This window comes from Hyperolius riggenbachi, chromosome 10 (genome assembly GCF_040937935.1).
Source record: "Hyperolius riggenbachi isolate aHypRig1 chromosome 10, aHypRig1.pri, whole genome shotgun sequence".
In the NCBI taxonomy this organism is placed as follows: domain Eukaryota; kingdom Metazoa; phylum Chordata; class Amphibia; order Anura; family Hyperoliidae; genus Hyperolius; species Hyperolius riggenbachi.
In genome coordinates this window covers 232,973,244-232,991,047 of record NC_090655.1, presented here as the reverse complement: position 1 = coordinate 232,991,047, position 17,804 = coordinate 232,973,244, and the positions used below count along the sequence as shown (strand labels likewise).

Genomic DNA, 17,804 nt, shown 5'->3' with positions numbered 1-17,804 from the left:
GTAGTGCAGATCAGAGTGGACTGTCTAAATGCAAAACTAATGCTGGGAATACACGTTTCGTTTTTGCCTTCGTTTAAACCTTCGTTTCGATTGTGCCTTTTGTCCTTTTCGATCCCGAAATAATCGACCGAACGGTTAATATCACCATCCACGGTTTGGTTTTTTTTTTCGATTCTGATGGTTTCGTTTTTCCAATGATCGAAGGCTGCAAAGAAACGAAATGTAGTACAGGGACGGACGGCATAAACGAATATATAATCGATCTGAACAGCCATCAACGAATATAAACGAATATATAATCGATCTGAACAGCCATCAAGCCTACCAACCAGTTGGGGGGCACACCCTCGTGTGCCCCCCAACATTAGATGGATAAAGAGAGATAATATCAAACATGTTCGATCACTAGTCGTTCGTTTTTGGGGTCTATTAATCGAAACTATAATGAGATTATGACTATTTTCACATACGTTTTCAACACTCGATTCGTTTACCGAACGAATCGAAGGCTAAAACGAAGGCAAAAACGAAACGTGTATTCCCAGCATAAGGAGAGTGGAGAGGAGAGTGCTAAGTCCCGCCCATGGAGGTATCGGAGCTACTCGCATTACAGATTCATAAAAATAAAAATAAAAATCACAAGTCATGAAAGACGGAATTCTGGGTTTAGAGTTATGTTGATGGTCCAGAACATGATGACACGACTATATTTTGTTAGATGTTGATTTTTTACTGTTCAAGAAAAACATGCAGATTGTGGTTGATGGAAAAATAAGACATCTCCTGAAAATAAGCTCTCACACATCTTTTGAAGAAAAAATAATAATTAAAAAAAAAGTTCTTATTTTGGGGTAAAGGCTGTAGCATTATGGGATCTCGGACAGGTCAGAATGAAGTGGCCCATCCTCCTCCATCCTGACTAGAAATGGTCATTGAGATGCAAATTATCCAGCTTGAGTACAGCTTGAGGCTCGGCTCATCATGTTCACTTTGTGCCAAGTTTGATCCTGTCATGAGAAAAGCCTGCTGCAGGTTAAGTCATGGCCACCAGGTGGCGACATGGAACAAACAGCCAGGAAGTGATGTCAGAACAGCTTAGAGGAGACATTACTTCGACTGGAAACAGAGAAGGTAATATTAAATTATAATTCCCCCAGTGATCCCCCCCCCACCACCCTCGTGTGCCCCCCAACACCGGCAGGTGCTGCTACACATGGGGGACACATTGCTGGAACAAGCAGCACATGGGTTCATTATACTATTACATTATATTCTCTCCAGTGACATCCCTTTGTCCTCCCATCACCACCAGCTTCTCCTACACCTAGGGGAGGAATTGCTGGCATTGACAGTTTAGAGTTAAAAGTATGATATTTATTCCAGTGTTGCTCCATCACTAGCAAAAACAGTGTTTTTATGTATTTATATAGTGCTGACCTCTTCTGCATTACTCAGTACACAGTCATGTCACTGACTGACAGGGATTGGATTGTGAGCTGAGCTCCTCTGAGGACAGCCAGCGGATATGACTATGTACTATGTAAAGTGCAGCAGAAGATGTCAGTACTATATACATACAAAAATAATATTATGGTAGTAAATTAGACTTTGACAGGGATTGGATTGTGAGCTGAGCTCCTCTGAGGACAAAGTCTAATTTACTACCATAATATTATTTTTGTATTTATATAGTACTGACATCTTCTGCTGCACTTTACATAGTACATAGTCAAATCCGCTGGCTGTCCTCAGAGGAGCTCACACTCTAATTCTACCATAGTTATAGGCTGATGTACTACCATATTATTATTATGTATTTATATAGCACTGACATCTTCTGTGGCATTTTACAGAGTACATAGGCATGTCGCTGACTATCCTCAGAGAAGCTACAAATCTAATCCCTACAACAGTCATAGGCTAATTTTCTACCATATTATTATTATTATTATTATTATTATTATTATTATTATTATTATTATTATGTATTTATATAGCACTGACATCTTCTGCAGCACTTTACAGAGTACACAGTCTTGTCTGTTGACTGTCCTTAAAGGAGCTCACAATCTAATCCCTGCCACAGTTTAATTTCCTACCATATTATTCTGCAACTTATTGTCCAACTCTGGTAAAACTTGATTATGATCTTAACCACAGAACTATATTCCTGACAATATGAGGTCACAAAGGTGGACAGGGCAGAGCCTGATTTATCTCGAGCTTTTGGTTGTAGGAGTTGTGCTCAAGGTCTGTAGAATGCTATATCTTTTCTCCGTTCTATTGCTCCAACAGTATAACAGAATCAGAATTTATTATCGCCAAGTACAACGGTGGATTGTACCTGGAATTGGTTTTGACGCATACAGGGTCGTACAAAGACATGGGACAAGCATACATAGGACAACATTACAGCTTGTGTGTACAATTAAGCAGAGTACATTATCGCATACAGTTAAGCATGGTACATACATATAAACAATAAAAAGCAAACATACGAAGCAAAACAGAGAGCATAACAGCATACACATACAGTTAACGTAATACAAGCATATCAAAGCATACACTGATAGCAGGAACAGAAAAGAGTGGGACTGGAGGAGCAGCCTGAGAGCTGATATGAGCGCTGCCATTTTCTGCACTGGACACTACACAGCAACATGCTCCCAACAAGACAGGTGCTACCGATTGTACACGAAAGTAGAGAGAAAGCTAAGGGGCATCATGATGGAGGCGGACAGCAGAGTTCACTTGGACCAGGTTGCCCGAGGAGTAGCGCTCCTGATTTCAAGTCCACACAGGCTGGGTAATGAGGGTGCAGACACAATGTGGAGCCAGGGGGGCACCTTTGCTGGGCAGCAGTGGTGGACGTGGGGCCGGGGCAGTGGGACGCGGTGGTGGCGTGGCCATTCCCATAGTGACTGGGGGAGCCACTGCGGTTAGGCCTCCTCTGCACGTGGAGGGTGTCGCCCGTGCTGGTGTCTTGGTCTCTGGGCCCCCGGGCGACCCGTGGTGGAGGGGGTCCGGCAGCCCCAGCAATCCTGGACTGCGGACGATGGGTCACCTGCTCGGCGATGGGGAGGTCTCTGTGAACTAAGGTGATGTGTAATAAAATCAAATTCCTTTGTTAGGTCTGTGGGATTAGAACACTTGCAAGAGGCTGGAAGGAACTCTCCCACTGGTTTGTTCCGTACTATGTAAGGGCCATGACATGATGGGGCCTGCAGAGTGGTGGCACCACTACAGTCTTTGCAGAAAGTCTTTGTACTGATGACACCTGTCACCGGGTCTCCCTGAAGAGTGACATCCAGATAATCAATAGAGCTATGATGTGTATTAAAGGAGGATTTCAAATTCAGTTCATTGTCGTTCCAACAAGACACATAATTCCGAATCTCCTCTGCAGGGCTGCTCCAAAGACAAGGAGGTATTCTATGTACCTCCCACACCAAACAATGGCCTATATGCAATTAACTTTTTCTCCTGAGTTTTTTCCTTGGGGATATTTTTTTCATCTTCTCTGCGGAATAACTTTGTAGCACTTTGCAAATGAAAAAGTATCAAAAAGTAGATGAAAAAGTACTGCCAAAATTATTTAGAGTCGTTTTTGCTTGTTTGTGGTTTAAATGCCATTTTATTGATAAGGGCCCATATGCAATTCACTTTTTCTCCTGAGTTTTCTCCTTGGTGATATTTTCACAACTTGTCATAAAATGCCCTTTAACCCACCACTTTATCACCAACTTTTCAGTACTTTTTCAATTGTAAAATGCTGAAAATTTAAGATGAAAATTATCTCCTAGGAGATAACTGAGGTGTGTGTCTTATAAATCAACTCCCCGAAGATGCAGAGCTTGTCCCACCAGCCCGTGTATCAGTTAACAAGGGATTGGGAAATGTTAGCACCCAAGGAAGCGCTGCTCTTCTGGGAACAGAAACTACCATCAGGAAAGCATGGTGGGCAGCACGGTGGCATAGTGGTCAGATTCCCAGTTCATAACCCAGCCAAGACACTATCTGCACAGAGTTTGTATGGAGTGTCTGTGTTGGTTTCCTCCTCTACCATATTACTGATACATTTTGTAGCACTTCACAGAGTACTGTACATAGACATGGCCCTGACTATGCTCAGATGAGCTCACACTCTAATCCCTACCATAGCCATATCCCAATGTCCAGCCATATTATTATGTACTTATATAGCGCTGACATCTTCTGCAACAGTTTATATGGCACTGAATGTTTTCAGAGGAGCTCACAATCGAATCCCTACCATGGCCATAATCTTATAATAGTGTTTTAGGTTGTGGGAGTAAACCATACTGTCCCTAGTGGAGCACATACAAACTGCATGCAGACAGTGTTCTGGCCAGGATGTGAACCCGGGACTCTAGTACTGTGAAGCCTCCTACACACGTATGAGTCATGTTGCATGGCAGGGTCGGTATTCGATCCCTCGGGCAACACTGCAGAGCCCACACTGTAGAGATGTATTTTGATGCTATGTGTGTGTGTGTGTGTGGGGGGGGGGGGAGAGCCAAGGCACGGTGAGTGTGTGACATCACATGGTGGGTGGGGTGAGCAGAGAGAACAATGCCCTTGATCATCATTCGGCTGAATCAGTCCTACAGGCGACTCACTGGCTGAACAGCTGAGGATGGTCAGGGGCTGTTGTACACCCACTGGATTCTCTACAAAGGTGGTTGTTATCGGCCACCTCAGCCGAGTGTCATCTAGCATGTGTACGGGGCTTAAAGTGGACAAGAACTCTTGCACAGGACAGAAGGGAAACAGAGAGAAATGAAATGCAACCTGTATGTATTTAGAGAGCTTAGTCTCTCTTATTCCCTCTCATCTGTGACTAATCACAAGTTCAGTTTGATCTCTCAGCTGTGTCAGCTGGCTGCCTCAGCAGAGCAGCTAATTTGTAAACACAGGATGTTAACAATATGTCTGCTACCGTGAAAGCAGGAAGTAGACACACTGCGGATTTATTGCAGTATTTGTATTAGCTGTAACAAAGAAATGTTTTTTTTCTTTAAAGGTTATTATGCTGTTTTGAATTCAGGTCCCCTTTAAGGTAAGAGCGCTAATCACTTCAACACTGTGCCTTTCAGACATTATTCATCACTGTCCAGATAATTACCAGTGTCTATCTGTCTACAGAGAGGAGTGCCCTGTACATATTACATGGCCACTTTGACAATGGACGAAGATTGTAGTCACATGACTGAGAAGATCTTCAATCTCACCCTGGAGATCATCTGCCTGCTGACTGGAGAGGTGAGGAGGATTCTGGGAGGTCATATGACATCACTCTTCTGTCTATTGACACCCCTGTCCAGAGAGATGAAGAGGATTCTGAGAGGTCACATGCTATTATTGTTGGTCTTTTCATGCAGAGTTTTCCGCTGGTGAAATCTGGTGATCATGTGACCATCACGGTGTCTGCGCCTCACTCCCTGATATATGGGAGAAACAACAAGCAAAAAATTCTGGAAGTCACCAGGAAGATGATGGAGCTACTGATGAAAGAGGTGAGCAGTGCTGGGAATTATGGTACATTACCCAGTAAAAGCAATAGATGTGTCTGCATAGTTAATCACAGCATTACAGTTACTGTATCTTGGGACCTTTTTTTTTTTTAAATTAACAATTCACTAGATATTTTGCAGAACATACGTATTCTTACATACCTGGCCTGGGTACACTACATACTACCAGCTATTAAATAGGATAGGGAAATTCTTAAATCTTCACCTAAGATAGTACTGTACTGTACTGAAGTAATCCTTCAGTACAGTAAATAGTAACAATGAAAATGTCCTTGCAGTACAGCAATTTTCTGAAAAAATTCCTGATCAGGTAAGCTTATGGTAACTACTTATTATTACTTATTTATGGTCTCCAATATTGTCCAGTCCCAAAAAAAATTACCAAACCAAGCTGTGTATGTCAGAGGCAGAACATTTTGTGCTGGATTGCCACAGAAGTTTGGCTGCCGTTATAGGCAGCCCTACTAATGTCGGCTAACGGGGGGAATTAGGGCGCCAGAGGCTATATAGTTCCCGCATTAGCCGATGTTAGTATGGGCGCTTATATCGGGACCCAATATTTTGCATTTATTTGAGTTTGTGGCTTGGTGTGTTAGTGTGTGTGTGTGTGGTGGTTAAGGTTAGGCATTTAGTGGTTGTTAGAGTTATGCATCAGAGTAGGAGTGGTTAGGGTTAGGCATTGGAGGGGGGTGGTTAGGGTTAGGAATGGGGCAGGGGGTTGGGATTGGGCATTGAAGGGGGGTGGTTAAGATTAAACATCAGAGGGGGTGGTAGTTTGAGTTAGGCATGGGGTGGGGGAGGTGGTTTGGCATCAGAGGGGTGGGTGGTTAGGTTTAGGCATCGGACAGGTGGTGGTTAGGCATTGGAGGGAGGGGGTGGTTAAGGTTAAACATCGATGGGGTGGTAGTTTGAGTTAGGCATCAGAGGTGGTTTGGTTTAGGCATCGGAGGGCTGGTGGTTAGGCATCAGAGGGGAGGTGATTAGGGTTAAGCATCGGAGGGGGGTGATGGTTAAGGTTAAACATCAGAGGTGGTGGTAGTTTGAGTTAGGTATTGGGGGGGGGGGGGTGGTTAGGCATCAGAGGGGTGGGTGGTTTGGGTTAGGCATCGAAGGGTTGGTGGTTAGGATTAGGCACTGGAGGGGGGTGGTTAAGCATCAGAGGGGGGATGGTTAGGATTAGGTATCAGAGGGAAGGTAATTAGGGTTAGGCATCGGAGGAGGGGTTGTTAGGGTTAGGTATCGGAGGGGGGATGATTAGGGTTAGGCATCGTAGGGGGGTGGTTAGGATTAGGCACCAGAGGGGAGGTCATTAGGGTTAGGCATCGGAGCAGGGGTTGTTAGGGTTAGACATTGGAGGGGGAGTTTTTTGGGTTAGTAGAGGGCAGGTTCTGTGTGAGAATAGAGTTAGGATTAGCTGCAGTAAAATAATATGATTTACCAATATTTTACTATTGTAATTTGCACTGCAACATAGTACAATATCGATAAATTTATCAATATTCTACTAATGGCTATTTTAGGTGCCCAAATTTCCGGGCACCCTTTTTGCATGTAGACACATATGTCTGGGCCAGGTTCTTATAAAGTGTCACATTGTCACCATTTATATCTCATCATGCAGGAGTGGCAGTATTTAGAAGGACAAAAGGACTTTTACAAGGATGCCAAGATAGACAATCAGCCGCCCCTCACATCATCGGGTAAGAGGAGATTTTAATTTCTTGTAAAAAGGAGAGAGCAGTACAGAGGGTCCACCTAGATTCCCCATCATCTGATAAACACAGGCCTTGATTAACTAATGTTAGCGCTGTGAAGCAGCGTGACTTAAATGAGCTTACACGCCCTATTCTTATCAGCGCAACCTAATTACAGAGTGGGAACATTACCCATGCTACAGACAGCGTAGCGTGTGCTCCGTAGCAAGTCCTACGTGATAGTGACGGCCACTACTACGTTAAAATAGTGGCGGCTGCGCTAGTGAAGTATCGCGCAGGGTTTCACAATGAGTGGCCATTGCTAAGGAGCGCATGCTTTGCTGTCTGTAGCATGTGTAATGTACCTGCTCTGTAATTAGGTTGCGCTAAGATTAGGGCGTGTGAGCTCATTTAAGTCGCGATGCTTCAGAGTGCTAACATTAGTGAATCCAGCCCATATAAACCATTTATTCAGTCACTTTGTGTGTTTCCTACAGATGGATCGAGTAATAGAAACCCACCAGAGAGATGTACAGGTCCTCTTAATTATAAAGACTGTCCACAGGAAGATCCTGCCCACCATAATCAGGTAGATAGAACTGAGGGTCACCTGAGGGTGTGATGCTATTTTCTATTGTGTATACTCCGTTTGGTGTTCAGATTTTACATTTGGTCATATTTTGTGCACTTAGGGTGGAGAGCTAACGCATGTAAAAAAAGTTGTGGTTAAGGAGGAAGAAGAAGAAACATATGTGGGGGCTGATCAGCAGTCTATAAAGGAGTATGACATGAGGACAGTTAAACAGGAAGAGGAAGAGACGTGTGTGATAGGTGATCAGCAGTCTATAAAGGGTATTGAGATGAAGACAATTAAAGAGGAAGAAGAAGAAACAAATGTGACAGGTGATCAGCAGTTTATGGAGAAGAGTGACATAATAAGGACAATTAAAGAGGAGGAAGAAGAAGAAGAGATGTATGTGAGGGGTGATCAGCGAGCTATGGAAGAGAGTGACATGATGAGTGCATCTGAGGAGGAAGACACTTTTACAAACATTAGCATTGGTGAGTAAAAAAAATCCAAATACAGTATTCAAATATTATAGCTAATAGTGGTCACTGTACACTACTGTACACAGATTGGTCACAGTAGGGGGTGACCTAATGTTACCCGCCTGTAATAAACTGATAATGGTCACTGTACGTTAAGTAGGGGGTGACTTAGGGTTACCAGCCTGTAATAAGCTGGTAATGGTCACTGTACATTACTGTCACAGATTGGTCACAGTAGGGGGTGACCTAATGTTACCAGCCTGTAATAAACTGATAATGGTCACTGTACGTTAAGTAGGGGGTGACTTAGGGTTACCAGCCTGTAATAAGCTGGTAATGGTCACTGTACATTACTGTCACAGATTGGTCACAGTAGGGGGTGACCTAGTGTTAGTACCCTGAAATAAGCTGATAATAGTCACTGTACATTACTGTACACGGATTGGTTGGAGTAGGGTTGACTCTGCATTATATAATTGGCCATATATGTATAATTTTTTATCAAATCTGCCATATATCTGTTGCGGTAATATATCTGAAACTCTGCAGGAACTCTGTTTTGAGCAGGGAATCCATCTCCCTGTGTTTACCTCCGAGATAGCGACAAATATTGTCGCAAATCTCGGGGGGCTATAGCAAGGCGGGGGGGGGGGGGGGGCAGAGAGCAACAGTGTAGGGACACAGAGGCATGTTATGAGCCAGAGAACATGCCTCGGTGTCCAATCTGCCCCCCATCTGCCTACCTTGGGTTCTCTTTAAATAAAGTGTCCCAACCCTGGTATGTGACAGCCATTATCGTCCATGATGACTGATTAGTCTTGGCGGATCAGTGAAGCTACACTCACCTTGTGATGCAGGAAGATGGATCCAGCGACGTCTCCTTGACGATGAGTGCTCCCCGATACATCTTCCGGCCAGCGAGTATACACAACATCACACGTCGTTACACCACAGGCGCAAATGAGACTTCAAGCGATCATGGTACTTTGCCCAGGAGTTGTCAGGGATCTTCCAATCTGCCATGATGGGTGTTATCGCTGTGCGACTAAGCAACGTTCATGTAATCGTGCGCCAATACCCACATCACAAGATCATGGAAACATCCTCTCGCATCCCCCCAAAAATTCTGGAAAATCATTGCAAAAGTCACAAAGTGGGTACAGGCCTTTAGGATGATAATTGCTGTTCGTTGCTCATCTCATTCAATGACAAACAATGGCTTAATTCAAGCTCCTTATATTTAGCTAATTACGCATTCCAAGACCTCATTTTCACATTTTCACGCTTTCCGCTAATGATCCGTTCGGTGACTGTCGTTGTGCCATCCCTGAATTCAAACATGCTATGATGCCGTTCATTCGTCAGTAACCATCAGGGATTGCTCTTTTTGTAATGAGGGCAGTCGAGCGTGTGTGTATGGGACTTAACAGATGTCTTCCCACATTCAACCCTGATAGCTTCAGATTCTAAGGTCCTTCCCCTTCCTCCCTCCTCCCCAATAGCAGCTCCAGTTCCTGCCAGTAGTATTCTATGTTGGATGGGAGGACAGAAATTAATAAATTTGTAAATAACTGTATCACAAATTACTGTAGATGTAGTTCTAACCTTCTGCAGTTCTATATGAGTCTTACTATTGTTACTTTAGCAGGCTATAATGATGTTTTCTATTTGCAGCGCAGAGTCACAGCACCAGGCACCCCTCAGTGACTCATCTCTCTGTATCCCCATACTGTGCAACGAAAGATGATGTCACCATGCAAGATTTGCCTGAAGGAAGCTCCAATACACCAAGCTTTCCCTATCCCCCCAACTCTGGGGGGCCACATGCTGAATCCCAGCTGGGGAAGACATTTACCTGTTCTGAGTGTGGGAAATGTTTTAATCAGATGTCATTCCTTGTCAGACATCAAGCAACTCACTCGGGAGAGAAGCCATTTTCCTGCTCTGACTGTGGGGAAATGTTCCAAAGGAAAGATTATCTTAGCATACATCGTTGCTCACAGACAGCAGTGAAGCTGCATTCTTGTAAAGAGTGTGGTAAATGGTTTGTACAGAAATCTCAGCTTACCGTACATCTCAGATCTCACACAGGTGAGAAGCCGTATTCATGTACTGAGTGTGGGAAATGCTTTAGGCGTAGATCACATCTTGTTGTACACAAGAGATCTCACACAGGTGAGAAGCCGTATTCTTGTCCAGAGTGTGGGAAAAGTTTTGTATGCAAATCACAGCTCGTTGTCCATGAGAGATTTCACACAGGTGAGAAACCGTATTCATGTTCTGAGTGTGGGAAATGTTTTGTGCGTAAATCAGATCTTGGCAGACATAATATATCACATAAAGGGGAAAAGTCATATTTATGTCATGAGTGTGGGAAATGTTTTATACATAAATCACAGCTTGCTTTACATGAGAAATCGCACACAGACGGGAAGCCCTATTCTTGTCCTGAGTGTGGCAAATGTTTTGGTCGGATTTCCCAGCTTGTCGTACATCAAAGGACTCATGGGGCTGAGGGATCCTGTATTTGTACTGAGTGTGGGAAATGTTTCAAGCACAATTCAGAGCTTGTCATGCATCAGAGAATTCACACAGGTGAAAAACCATATTCATGTTCTGAGTGTGGGAAAAGTTTTGGGCAGAAATCAAGTCTTGTCAGGCACAAGAGTTCTCATGCGGTGCAGAAACCATATTCTTGTACGAAGTGCGGAAAATGCTTTTCATTTAATTTTTCCCTTCGCACGCATGAAAAACTTCACCTAGGTGACACTCCTCATTCGTGTCCCGAGTGTGGGAAATGCTTTGGACGGAAGTCAGAACTTTTCATACATTGCAGAACTCACACCGGTGAGAAACCCTATTGTTGTCCTGACTGTGGGAAAAGTTTTAGGCAGAAACCCCATCTTGTTATCCACGAGAGATCTCATACTGGCGAGAAGCCTTATTCTTGTTTTGAGTGTGGGAAATCTTTTACATGCAAATCGTACCTCCGCAAACATGAAAGGACTCACAGGTGAAGAATCCTATTATTTTTCTTGTGTACATCAAAGTCCATACTTTGAAAACAAGTCACGGCTCACTGTACTTGATAGAATTGACTCTGTAGAGAATTGAAGTCCTGAGCATTTGAAATAATAGCATCCATAATTTGTGTGGGGTCGATGCACAAAAGTGCAGTAATATTGGTGTATCCCCACATGGCAATATTACAGTTACTACCAGCAGTGTGTACTGTGAGTTCCGCTATAAGCACAATCCGTGGTACTCTAGTAGCGTTAGTAATGCTCGTTACCATAGCAACGTTTATGCTACTCGAGTACCATGGGTGCTAATAGCGTTACTCGCGGTACTGCCGGTAGTAATGGAAATATTGCCACTAGCTAATGCACCAGGCCCACTCTGACTTACTTTAGAGATCTCACGCAGACCTATTCACAATGTCTTTGGTCTTAAAGAGTAACTGTCAGGCTGCAAAAGCTAATTTAAACCTCTATTCTCCTGTGTTAAACAGTTTAGAAGGAAGCCAAAAAGGCAATACTGAAGATAAAAATCTCTCTTACTTTGATGCTTGCTGAACAGCAAGGCTGGTTATTCCCAAGTTCCTAAGGAGGCTGCAGGCCGCATAACATACTGCAAAGCATTCTGGGGCTGCTTCTTCTCCCCACTCTGCACTACCTTGGGTCCTCCCCCTTCATTTCCCTATCACGCCCTAAGGCTGCTTTCACAGTGAGAAGTTACAGGCTCATGTTACAGCAGCTTGTAATGCAGCCCAGAACTCACAGCACTGAAAAATCACAGGGCACATGTTCCGTTAGAGTGTACTGCATGAGTCGCTATTGTTCCTAGCCACATGGCTAATTAATATTCACTGCACAATAGTGTTGTCTGGATCATGAACCATTAGGATCTTTGATCCTGATCGAATCATCAGGAAGGAGGGAGGATATTACATCACAATTGGCTTCATATGAGACAGACAAACATGGAACCTGCCATGAGCTGTTAGGAGCATCATTCTCTGCAAATACTAGATACAAATTCTGTGAAATCCAAACATGGACAGTGAAATGCATATGTAATGTAAGTACAGCCAATATTTAGCTACTGATATATGTGTTTTTTTTTTCTCTGAGACCTTATACCTAACAGCTCCTCTTTAAATAATCCAAATAATGCACCATGTCTAAACTGGTGTGCTCCAAATTTGAGGCAAGAGGGACTTTTTATTGACTCAAAAAGGAAGATGTTTATTGAATTTGATAAAGGAAAAATAATGTGTGCTGTGTAATTCTCCACTGTATTTCAAAATATCTTATAGGGGTTGATTCATTAAGCTGCGCTATGCTGCAGTAGTGCAGCTTAGCGTGCACTGCTAACTTACGCACGCTCCACTGAACCCGCCCTGATCTCTGGCTGGTCCAGTGGCTTCAAAGGATGAGATTCCTGCACTTTGATTGGCCCAATAGGCTGCCGGTCAAGTGAAGGAATCTCATCCTTTGAAGCCACTGGACCCGCCGGGGCTCAGGGCAGGTTCAGAGGAGTACCCGTTAAGTTAATGGAGCGCGTGTAAGTTAGCAGCGCACGCTATGGTAGCATAGCATGCACTAGAGATTTTTACCTCGCTCTGCGGTCAATAACCTGCACTGCTTTAGCACCGTAGCTTCAATCAACCCTATAGTGCCTTATAGTCATTGCTACAGTGTTAAAGCGAACCTTAAGTCAAGTGAAAAAAATTAGATTTACTTACCTGGAGCTTCCCTCAGCCCCCAGCAGCTGATCGGTGCCCTCGCAGCTCTGCTCCGATGTCCCAGGACCCGCCGGCGAGCACTTCCGGTTTGCCCGTCACCGGCCGACAGGCATGGGAACGCGAGTGATTCTTCGCGTTCCCAGCCTGTATATCGCCCCCTATGCTGCTATTGCGGCCAGGAGGCCTCCTGGCCGCAATAGCAGCATAGGGGGCGATATACAGGCTGGGAACGCGAAGAATCACTCGCGTTCCCATGCCTGTCAGCCAGTGACGGGCAAACCGGAAGTGCTCGCCGGCGGGTCCTGGGACATTGGAGCGGAGCTGCGAGGGCACCGATCAGCTGCTGGGGGCTGAGGGAAGCTCCAGGTAAGTAAATCTCATTTTTTTCACTTGACTTAAAGTTCGCTTTAAAGCTTCTTGAATCACATACAGGTGCTCTTGCAAGCACAGTCTGTGTAGAGGATTTGTAGACTTGCGCTATAGCTAAATGGATTTGTCTCTGTATGTAGTGTGATTGGCTCTGGCTGTGGGCACGGATCTGATCCTTCGGGGGCAGCCTGTGTCTGTATGTGCTGCGATTGGCTCCAGGGATCTGATCCTCAGGGACAGCCTGTCTCTGTATGTACTGATTGGCTCCAGGGATCTGATCCTCGGGGGACAGCCTGTCTCTGTATGTACTGTGTTTGGCTCTAGCTGCGGGCAGGGATCTGATCCTCAGGGGAAAGCCTGTCTTTGTATGTAGTGTGATTGACTCCAGCTGTGGCCAGTGATCTGATCCCCAGGGGACAGCCTGTTTTTGTATGTACTGTGATTGGCTGTAGCTGTGGGCGGGGATCTGATCCTCGGAGGATAGCCTGTCAGTGATACAAGAGTTATAAAATCATCATTTTTTGAAAATATCGTGCTTAACCGAATTTGATAACACCAAGAGTGGTTTCTGCTTTTCATTTCAGTCAGAAGTGGACTTAGCTCTTAAAGATCCTTAAGATTCCTTCCTTGTTCTTGTCTGTTTGTCCTTTTGAGATATGGAATGCTTTTACTAGAGGAGTATCTAAGGTTGCGGTTACATTATTCTATATTTTAATAAAACTGACTGTTCTCCCCCACCTCCCCTTTGCGAGAGATGAGCAGTGAGTGGACCGTACACTAGAGAGGAAGGTGGTTTGTAAATTACACCCAAATCTCATGACATTATATTGTGACAAGTAGCTCTGATGCAGATGTTAGCCTGCATGTATGTTCTTGTAAGAACAAAGTGATGCAAATCAACCCCACCCACCGCCTATAACCCCCTCCCCCTGGCTCTCCTATGTCCTCGGCCCTACTCCAGTTCCCCTAAATAATTCCCATCACCACCTGCCACACCCTTTATTGCCCTCATTAACTTCAACCCCTCCAGACAGTGAAAACATATAAAGACCTACACAGGGCAGAGATAAATGCTAATACTAATTTAAGTGGTTTTGACTAGTCCCATTAGTTGATAGATGCATATCTAATATATAATTACATTTTTACTTTATAAGACTGTCTGTCGCCGAACCCTTTGTAGTAAGCTGATTGCATAACTATTTTGTGATGTTTTCTAACACTCGAATGTAGTAACAGGTTTTTTTTTCCATATGGTAAACTGTAAGACAATAAACACGTGAATTAATAAAACACTGGACTTATCTTCCTTTTTTTTTTTTTTTTTTTTTTTTTTGCAAACATCAGCTTAATTACATCTACAGCACAGTTTCAATGCTCACTTTTAATATTATTAAATGGGTTATATTACCGTGCCCCTGTCATTATTATTGTGTTATACTGTACAGCACTATCATCTTCTATAGTGCTGTACAGTATACTGTAAATACAAGACATATGTGCATGAAACAAAGAAGACAAAAGGAAGTTCAACACAAGAATGGCAGTCCAAAATGTTCCACAATACACAAACAGCGGTTTCAAGAAACAATGGAGGCGTGAGCCCTGCCCTTGCAAGCTTTCAATCTGAAGGCTTCTACATACCATACAAATTTCCTGTCAGATCGACAGATCAATAATTTCCAGCATGTCCGAACTGTTACTGATTGAGAAAGGAATCTGAACATGCTGGAAATTATTGGTCAATATGAAAGGAAAGTTGCATGGTGTCCCCTTCAGGGGAAGAGTAGGAGACACAAGGTGGGGTAGTGAGCAAGCTGTATGTACAGTAGATTAACCTGTTCCGGACTGATAGGCTCTGGCCCCGTAAGGACCTGAGCTTTTTTCATTTTTTTACGTCCCGATCACTGTGATTGGCTCACAGTGATCAGGGGACAATGAAATTGGCTATTGACCGAGTTACGGAGCTCAGCTGTCTTTAGCCAGCTGAGTTTTGTGCTGGTGGGGATGAACAATTGCTTCCCGTGCACAAGAGCATGCAGCATTAAAACTCGCCACATCAGGCTGAGGCAGCCACAAATGTGTCAGCGTTTTAACTGCACACTGTCCCAAATCAGTTAATGAAATGCAAATTTTTCAGGATATAGAAATTGGTCAGGGTCTCAAAAGCCTACACCTACATGATCGCCAACTCAGTAAAGGAACCAGCCTTTAAAGCATTGCTTTCATAAATCAGACATCATGAGGTCTGAACCATTCTGTAACAGTGATTAGAGACTGATGTTCATTTTAATAAAAACTAGTAAAGGCCTGCCTGTTCAAAAATGTGCGCTAGGCCACAGCCATGACCACCCCCCCCCCCCCCCCCCCCGGTTGCGAACAATGCACACGCCTGCCTGCAATGAACACACACCTCTGTCTGCCTGTGTGCTGCGCATTTGTGCCAGGCACAATGGATGCATAGGAGGATAGCTTTTGTAAAAATTAGACTAGGGAGTCGGAGTCGAGGAGTTGGAGCAATTTTGGCTACCTGGAGTCGGAGGTTTCATAAACTGAGTAGTTGGATGATTTACCGACTCCACAACCCTGGCATATATACAAAAATATGAACAATTCCAGGTGGATGGGGAAGCACAGCCAGGCCAAGCATGAGGGATGAAGCGCCACTCGGCCTGAGTACCGGGCCACCCAGCAGGGGTCAGGAGCAGCCCGGGGAGATGATGATCAGCCTCAAGGTGGCTGGAGGAAGCCCCAGTATAAAACCTGAGACTTCTTTGGTTTCTTGCTTCCTTTAAAGGGGAACTGAAGAGAAAGGTATATGGAGGCTGTCATGTTTATTTCCTTTTAGACAATACCAGTTGCCTGGCAGCCCTGCTGATCCTCTGCCTCTAATACTATTAGCCATAGCCCCTGAACAAGCATGCAGCAGATCAGGTGTTTCAGTGGTTCAGACTTATAAGTCTGATCTGACAAGACTAGCTGCATGCTTGTTTCTGGTTTTAATCAGATACTACTGCAGAGAAATAGACCAGCAGGGCTGCCAGGCAACTGGTATTGATTAAAAGGAAATAAACATGACAGCCTCCATATACCTCTCTCTTCAGTTCCCCTTTAAATAAAAATGCTAGACAATTTTATCTTAAAAAGCAAGGCTGGATTTTTATCTCCAGGCCTTCAGTTAACTTATACCCTCATCAAAAAAGGTTAGTTTTTAGGTAGAGTATAAATGATTCAACAGACGGAAAGTGGCATATGTTTAATGTGGGGGGGTTCCATAGGAGGAAAGAAGCCCATGATAAATCTTGTATACATGAGTGTGAGGAGGCGATTCTAGTGGAGGCTAGAAGCAGGTTGTTAGCAGAATGTAGGCTGCGGTTGGGTTGGTACTTGGAAATAAGTAAAGCGATATATAGAGATTGTAGAGAGCTTTGTAGGTTGCAAAAGTTTGAACTGGATCCATTGGGCAGCTAGTGGAGGGCTTGGCAGAGGGCAGCATCGCTTGATTAGCGAGAAGAGAGGTGGCTAAGTCTTGCAGGTAAGTTCAGTATGGCTTGATGTGGTGTCAGTCTCTAAGCTTTCAAGCCATAAAACAGAATGTTGAACGGATAGAATACATCAATGTACCCGAATTTTAGCTGTGCTTTGTGAGGAATGGATGAATGTGGGGTATGTTTTTTATGTGATGATAGCAAGATATTGATAGTGAATGAATATGTGATTTAAATGACAAAATGGAGTCAAAGACAACCTCTAGGCATCAACAGCTCTTGAGTAACAGAAGTTAATGAGATATTACTGACATTTGTTCTTTCTGGTGGAGAGACAGATTTGGAGGGGGGGGGGGGGGGGGGAGAATGTGAGATGATTAGTTTTGTTTTGCTCATATTAAGTGTTAGAAAGCCAGACATAAATGAAGTTATTGCAGAGGGATATGATACAGTATAGTAGTAAGGTCGGGCTGAGAAAAAGATTTGTGTGTCATCTGCATACAAGTGATATTAAAACCCAGATGAGGCTGTTACAGTAGTTGCCCAAAACCATGGGTTTACATTGAAAAAAAAGAAGGGGACTAAACACAGAGCCTTATGGTACCCTAAAGAACCGCAGGCATGGTGAGGAGGTGGAGTTTGAGTGTAGCTATGTAAAGCTAATAGGAAGCGCAATAAATAAATCGAACAGATACCTAAGGAAAGGGAGGGCTCTGGGTCCTATAGAGCCTTCTGCCATGAACACTATGGAAAGTTGTGCGTAATCGCCAACGATTTTCGTATGGTCCAGCACCGTTACTGTCCTTCTCATTTTTAAAAGTACAAGAAAGTCTTTTTTTTCCTTTCTCCCTATCATGTCCCCAACTGCAGTTTAAAAAACTTCCCTCCAAAACTTTGAATT

At 43.9% G+C, this 17,804-nt stretch overlaps 1 protein-coding gene across 1 annotated transcript in view; it reads left to right on the top strand.

Annotated features, from left to right (window-relative positions):
- The window catches only part of LOC137536909 (zinc finger protein 585A-like), a 46,044-nt gene extending 33,025 nt beyond the window's left edge, over positions 1–13,019 (top strand). Inside the window, exons 8-13 of the mRNA XM_068259087.1 lie at positions 5,167–5,283; positions 5,403–5,537; positions 7,177–7,255; positions 7,747–7,838; positions 7,942–8,311; positions 9,974–13,019. Coding sequence (XP_068115188.1) covers positions 5,167–5,283; positions 5,403–5,537; positions 7,177–7,255; positions 7,747–7,838; positions 7,942–8,311; positions 9,974–11,316 — 2,136 coding nt within the window. The 3' untranslated portion in view covers positions 11,317–13,019. The remainder of the gene's footprint in view (positions 1–5,166; positions 5,284–5,402; positions 5,538–7,176; positions 7,256–7,746; positions 7,839–7,941; positions 8,312–9,973) is intronic.
- The last annotated feature ends 4,785 nt before the right edge of the window (positions 13,020–17,804 follow it).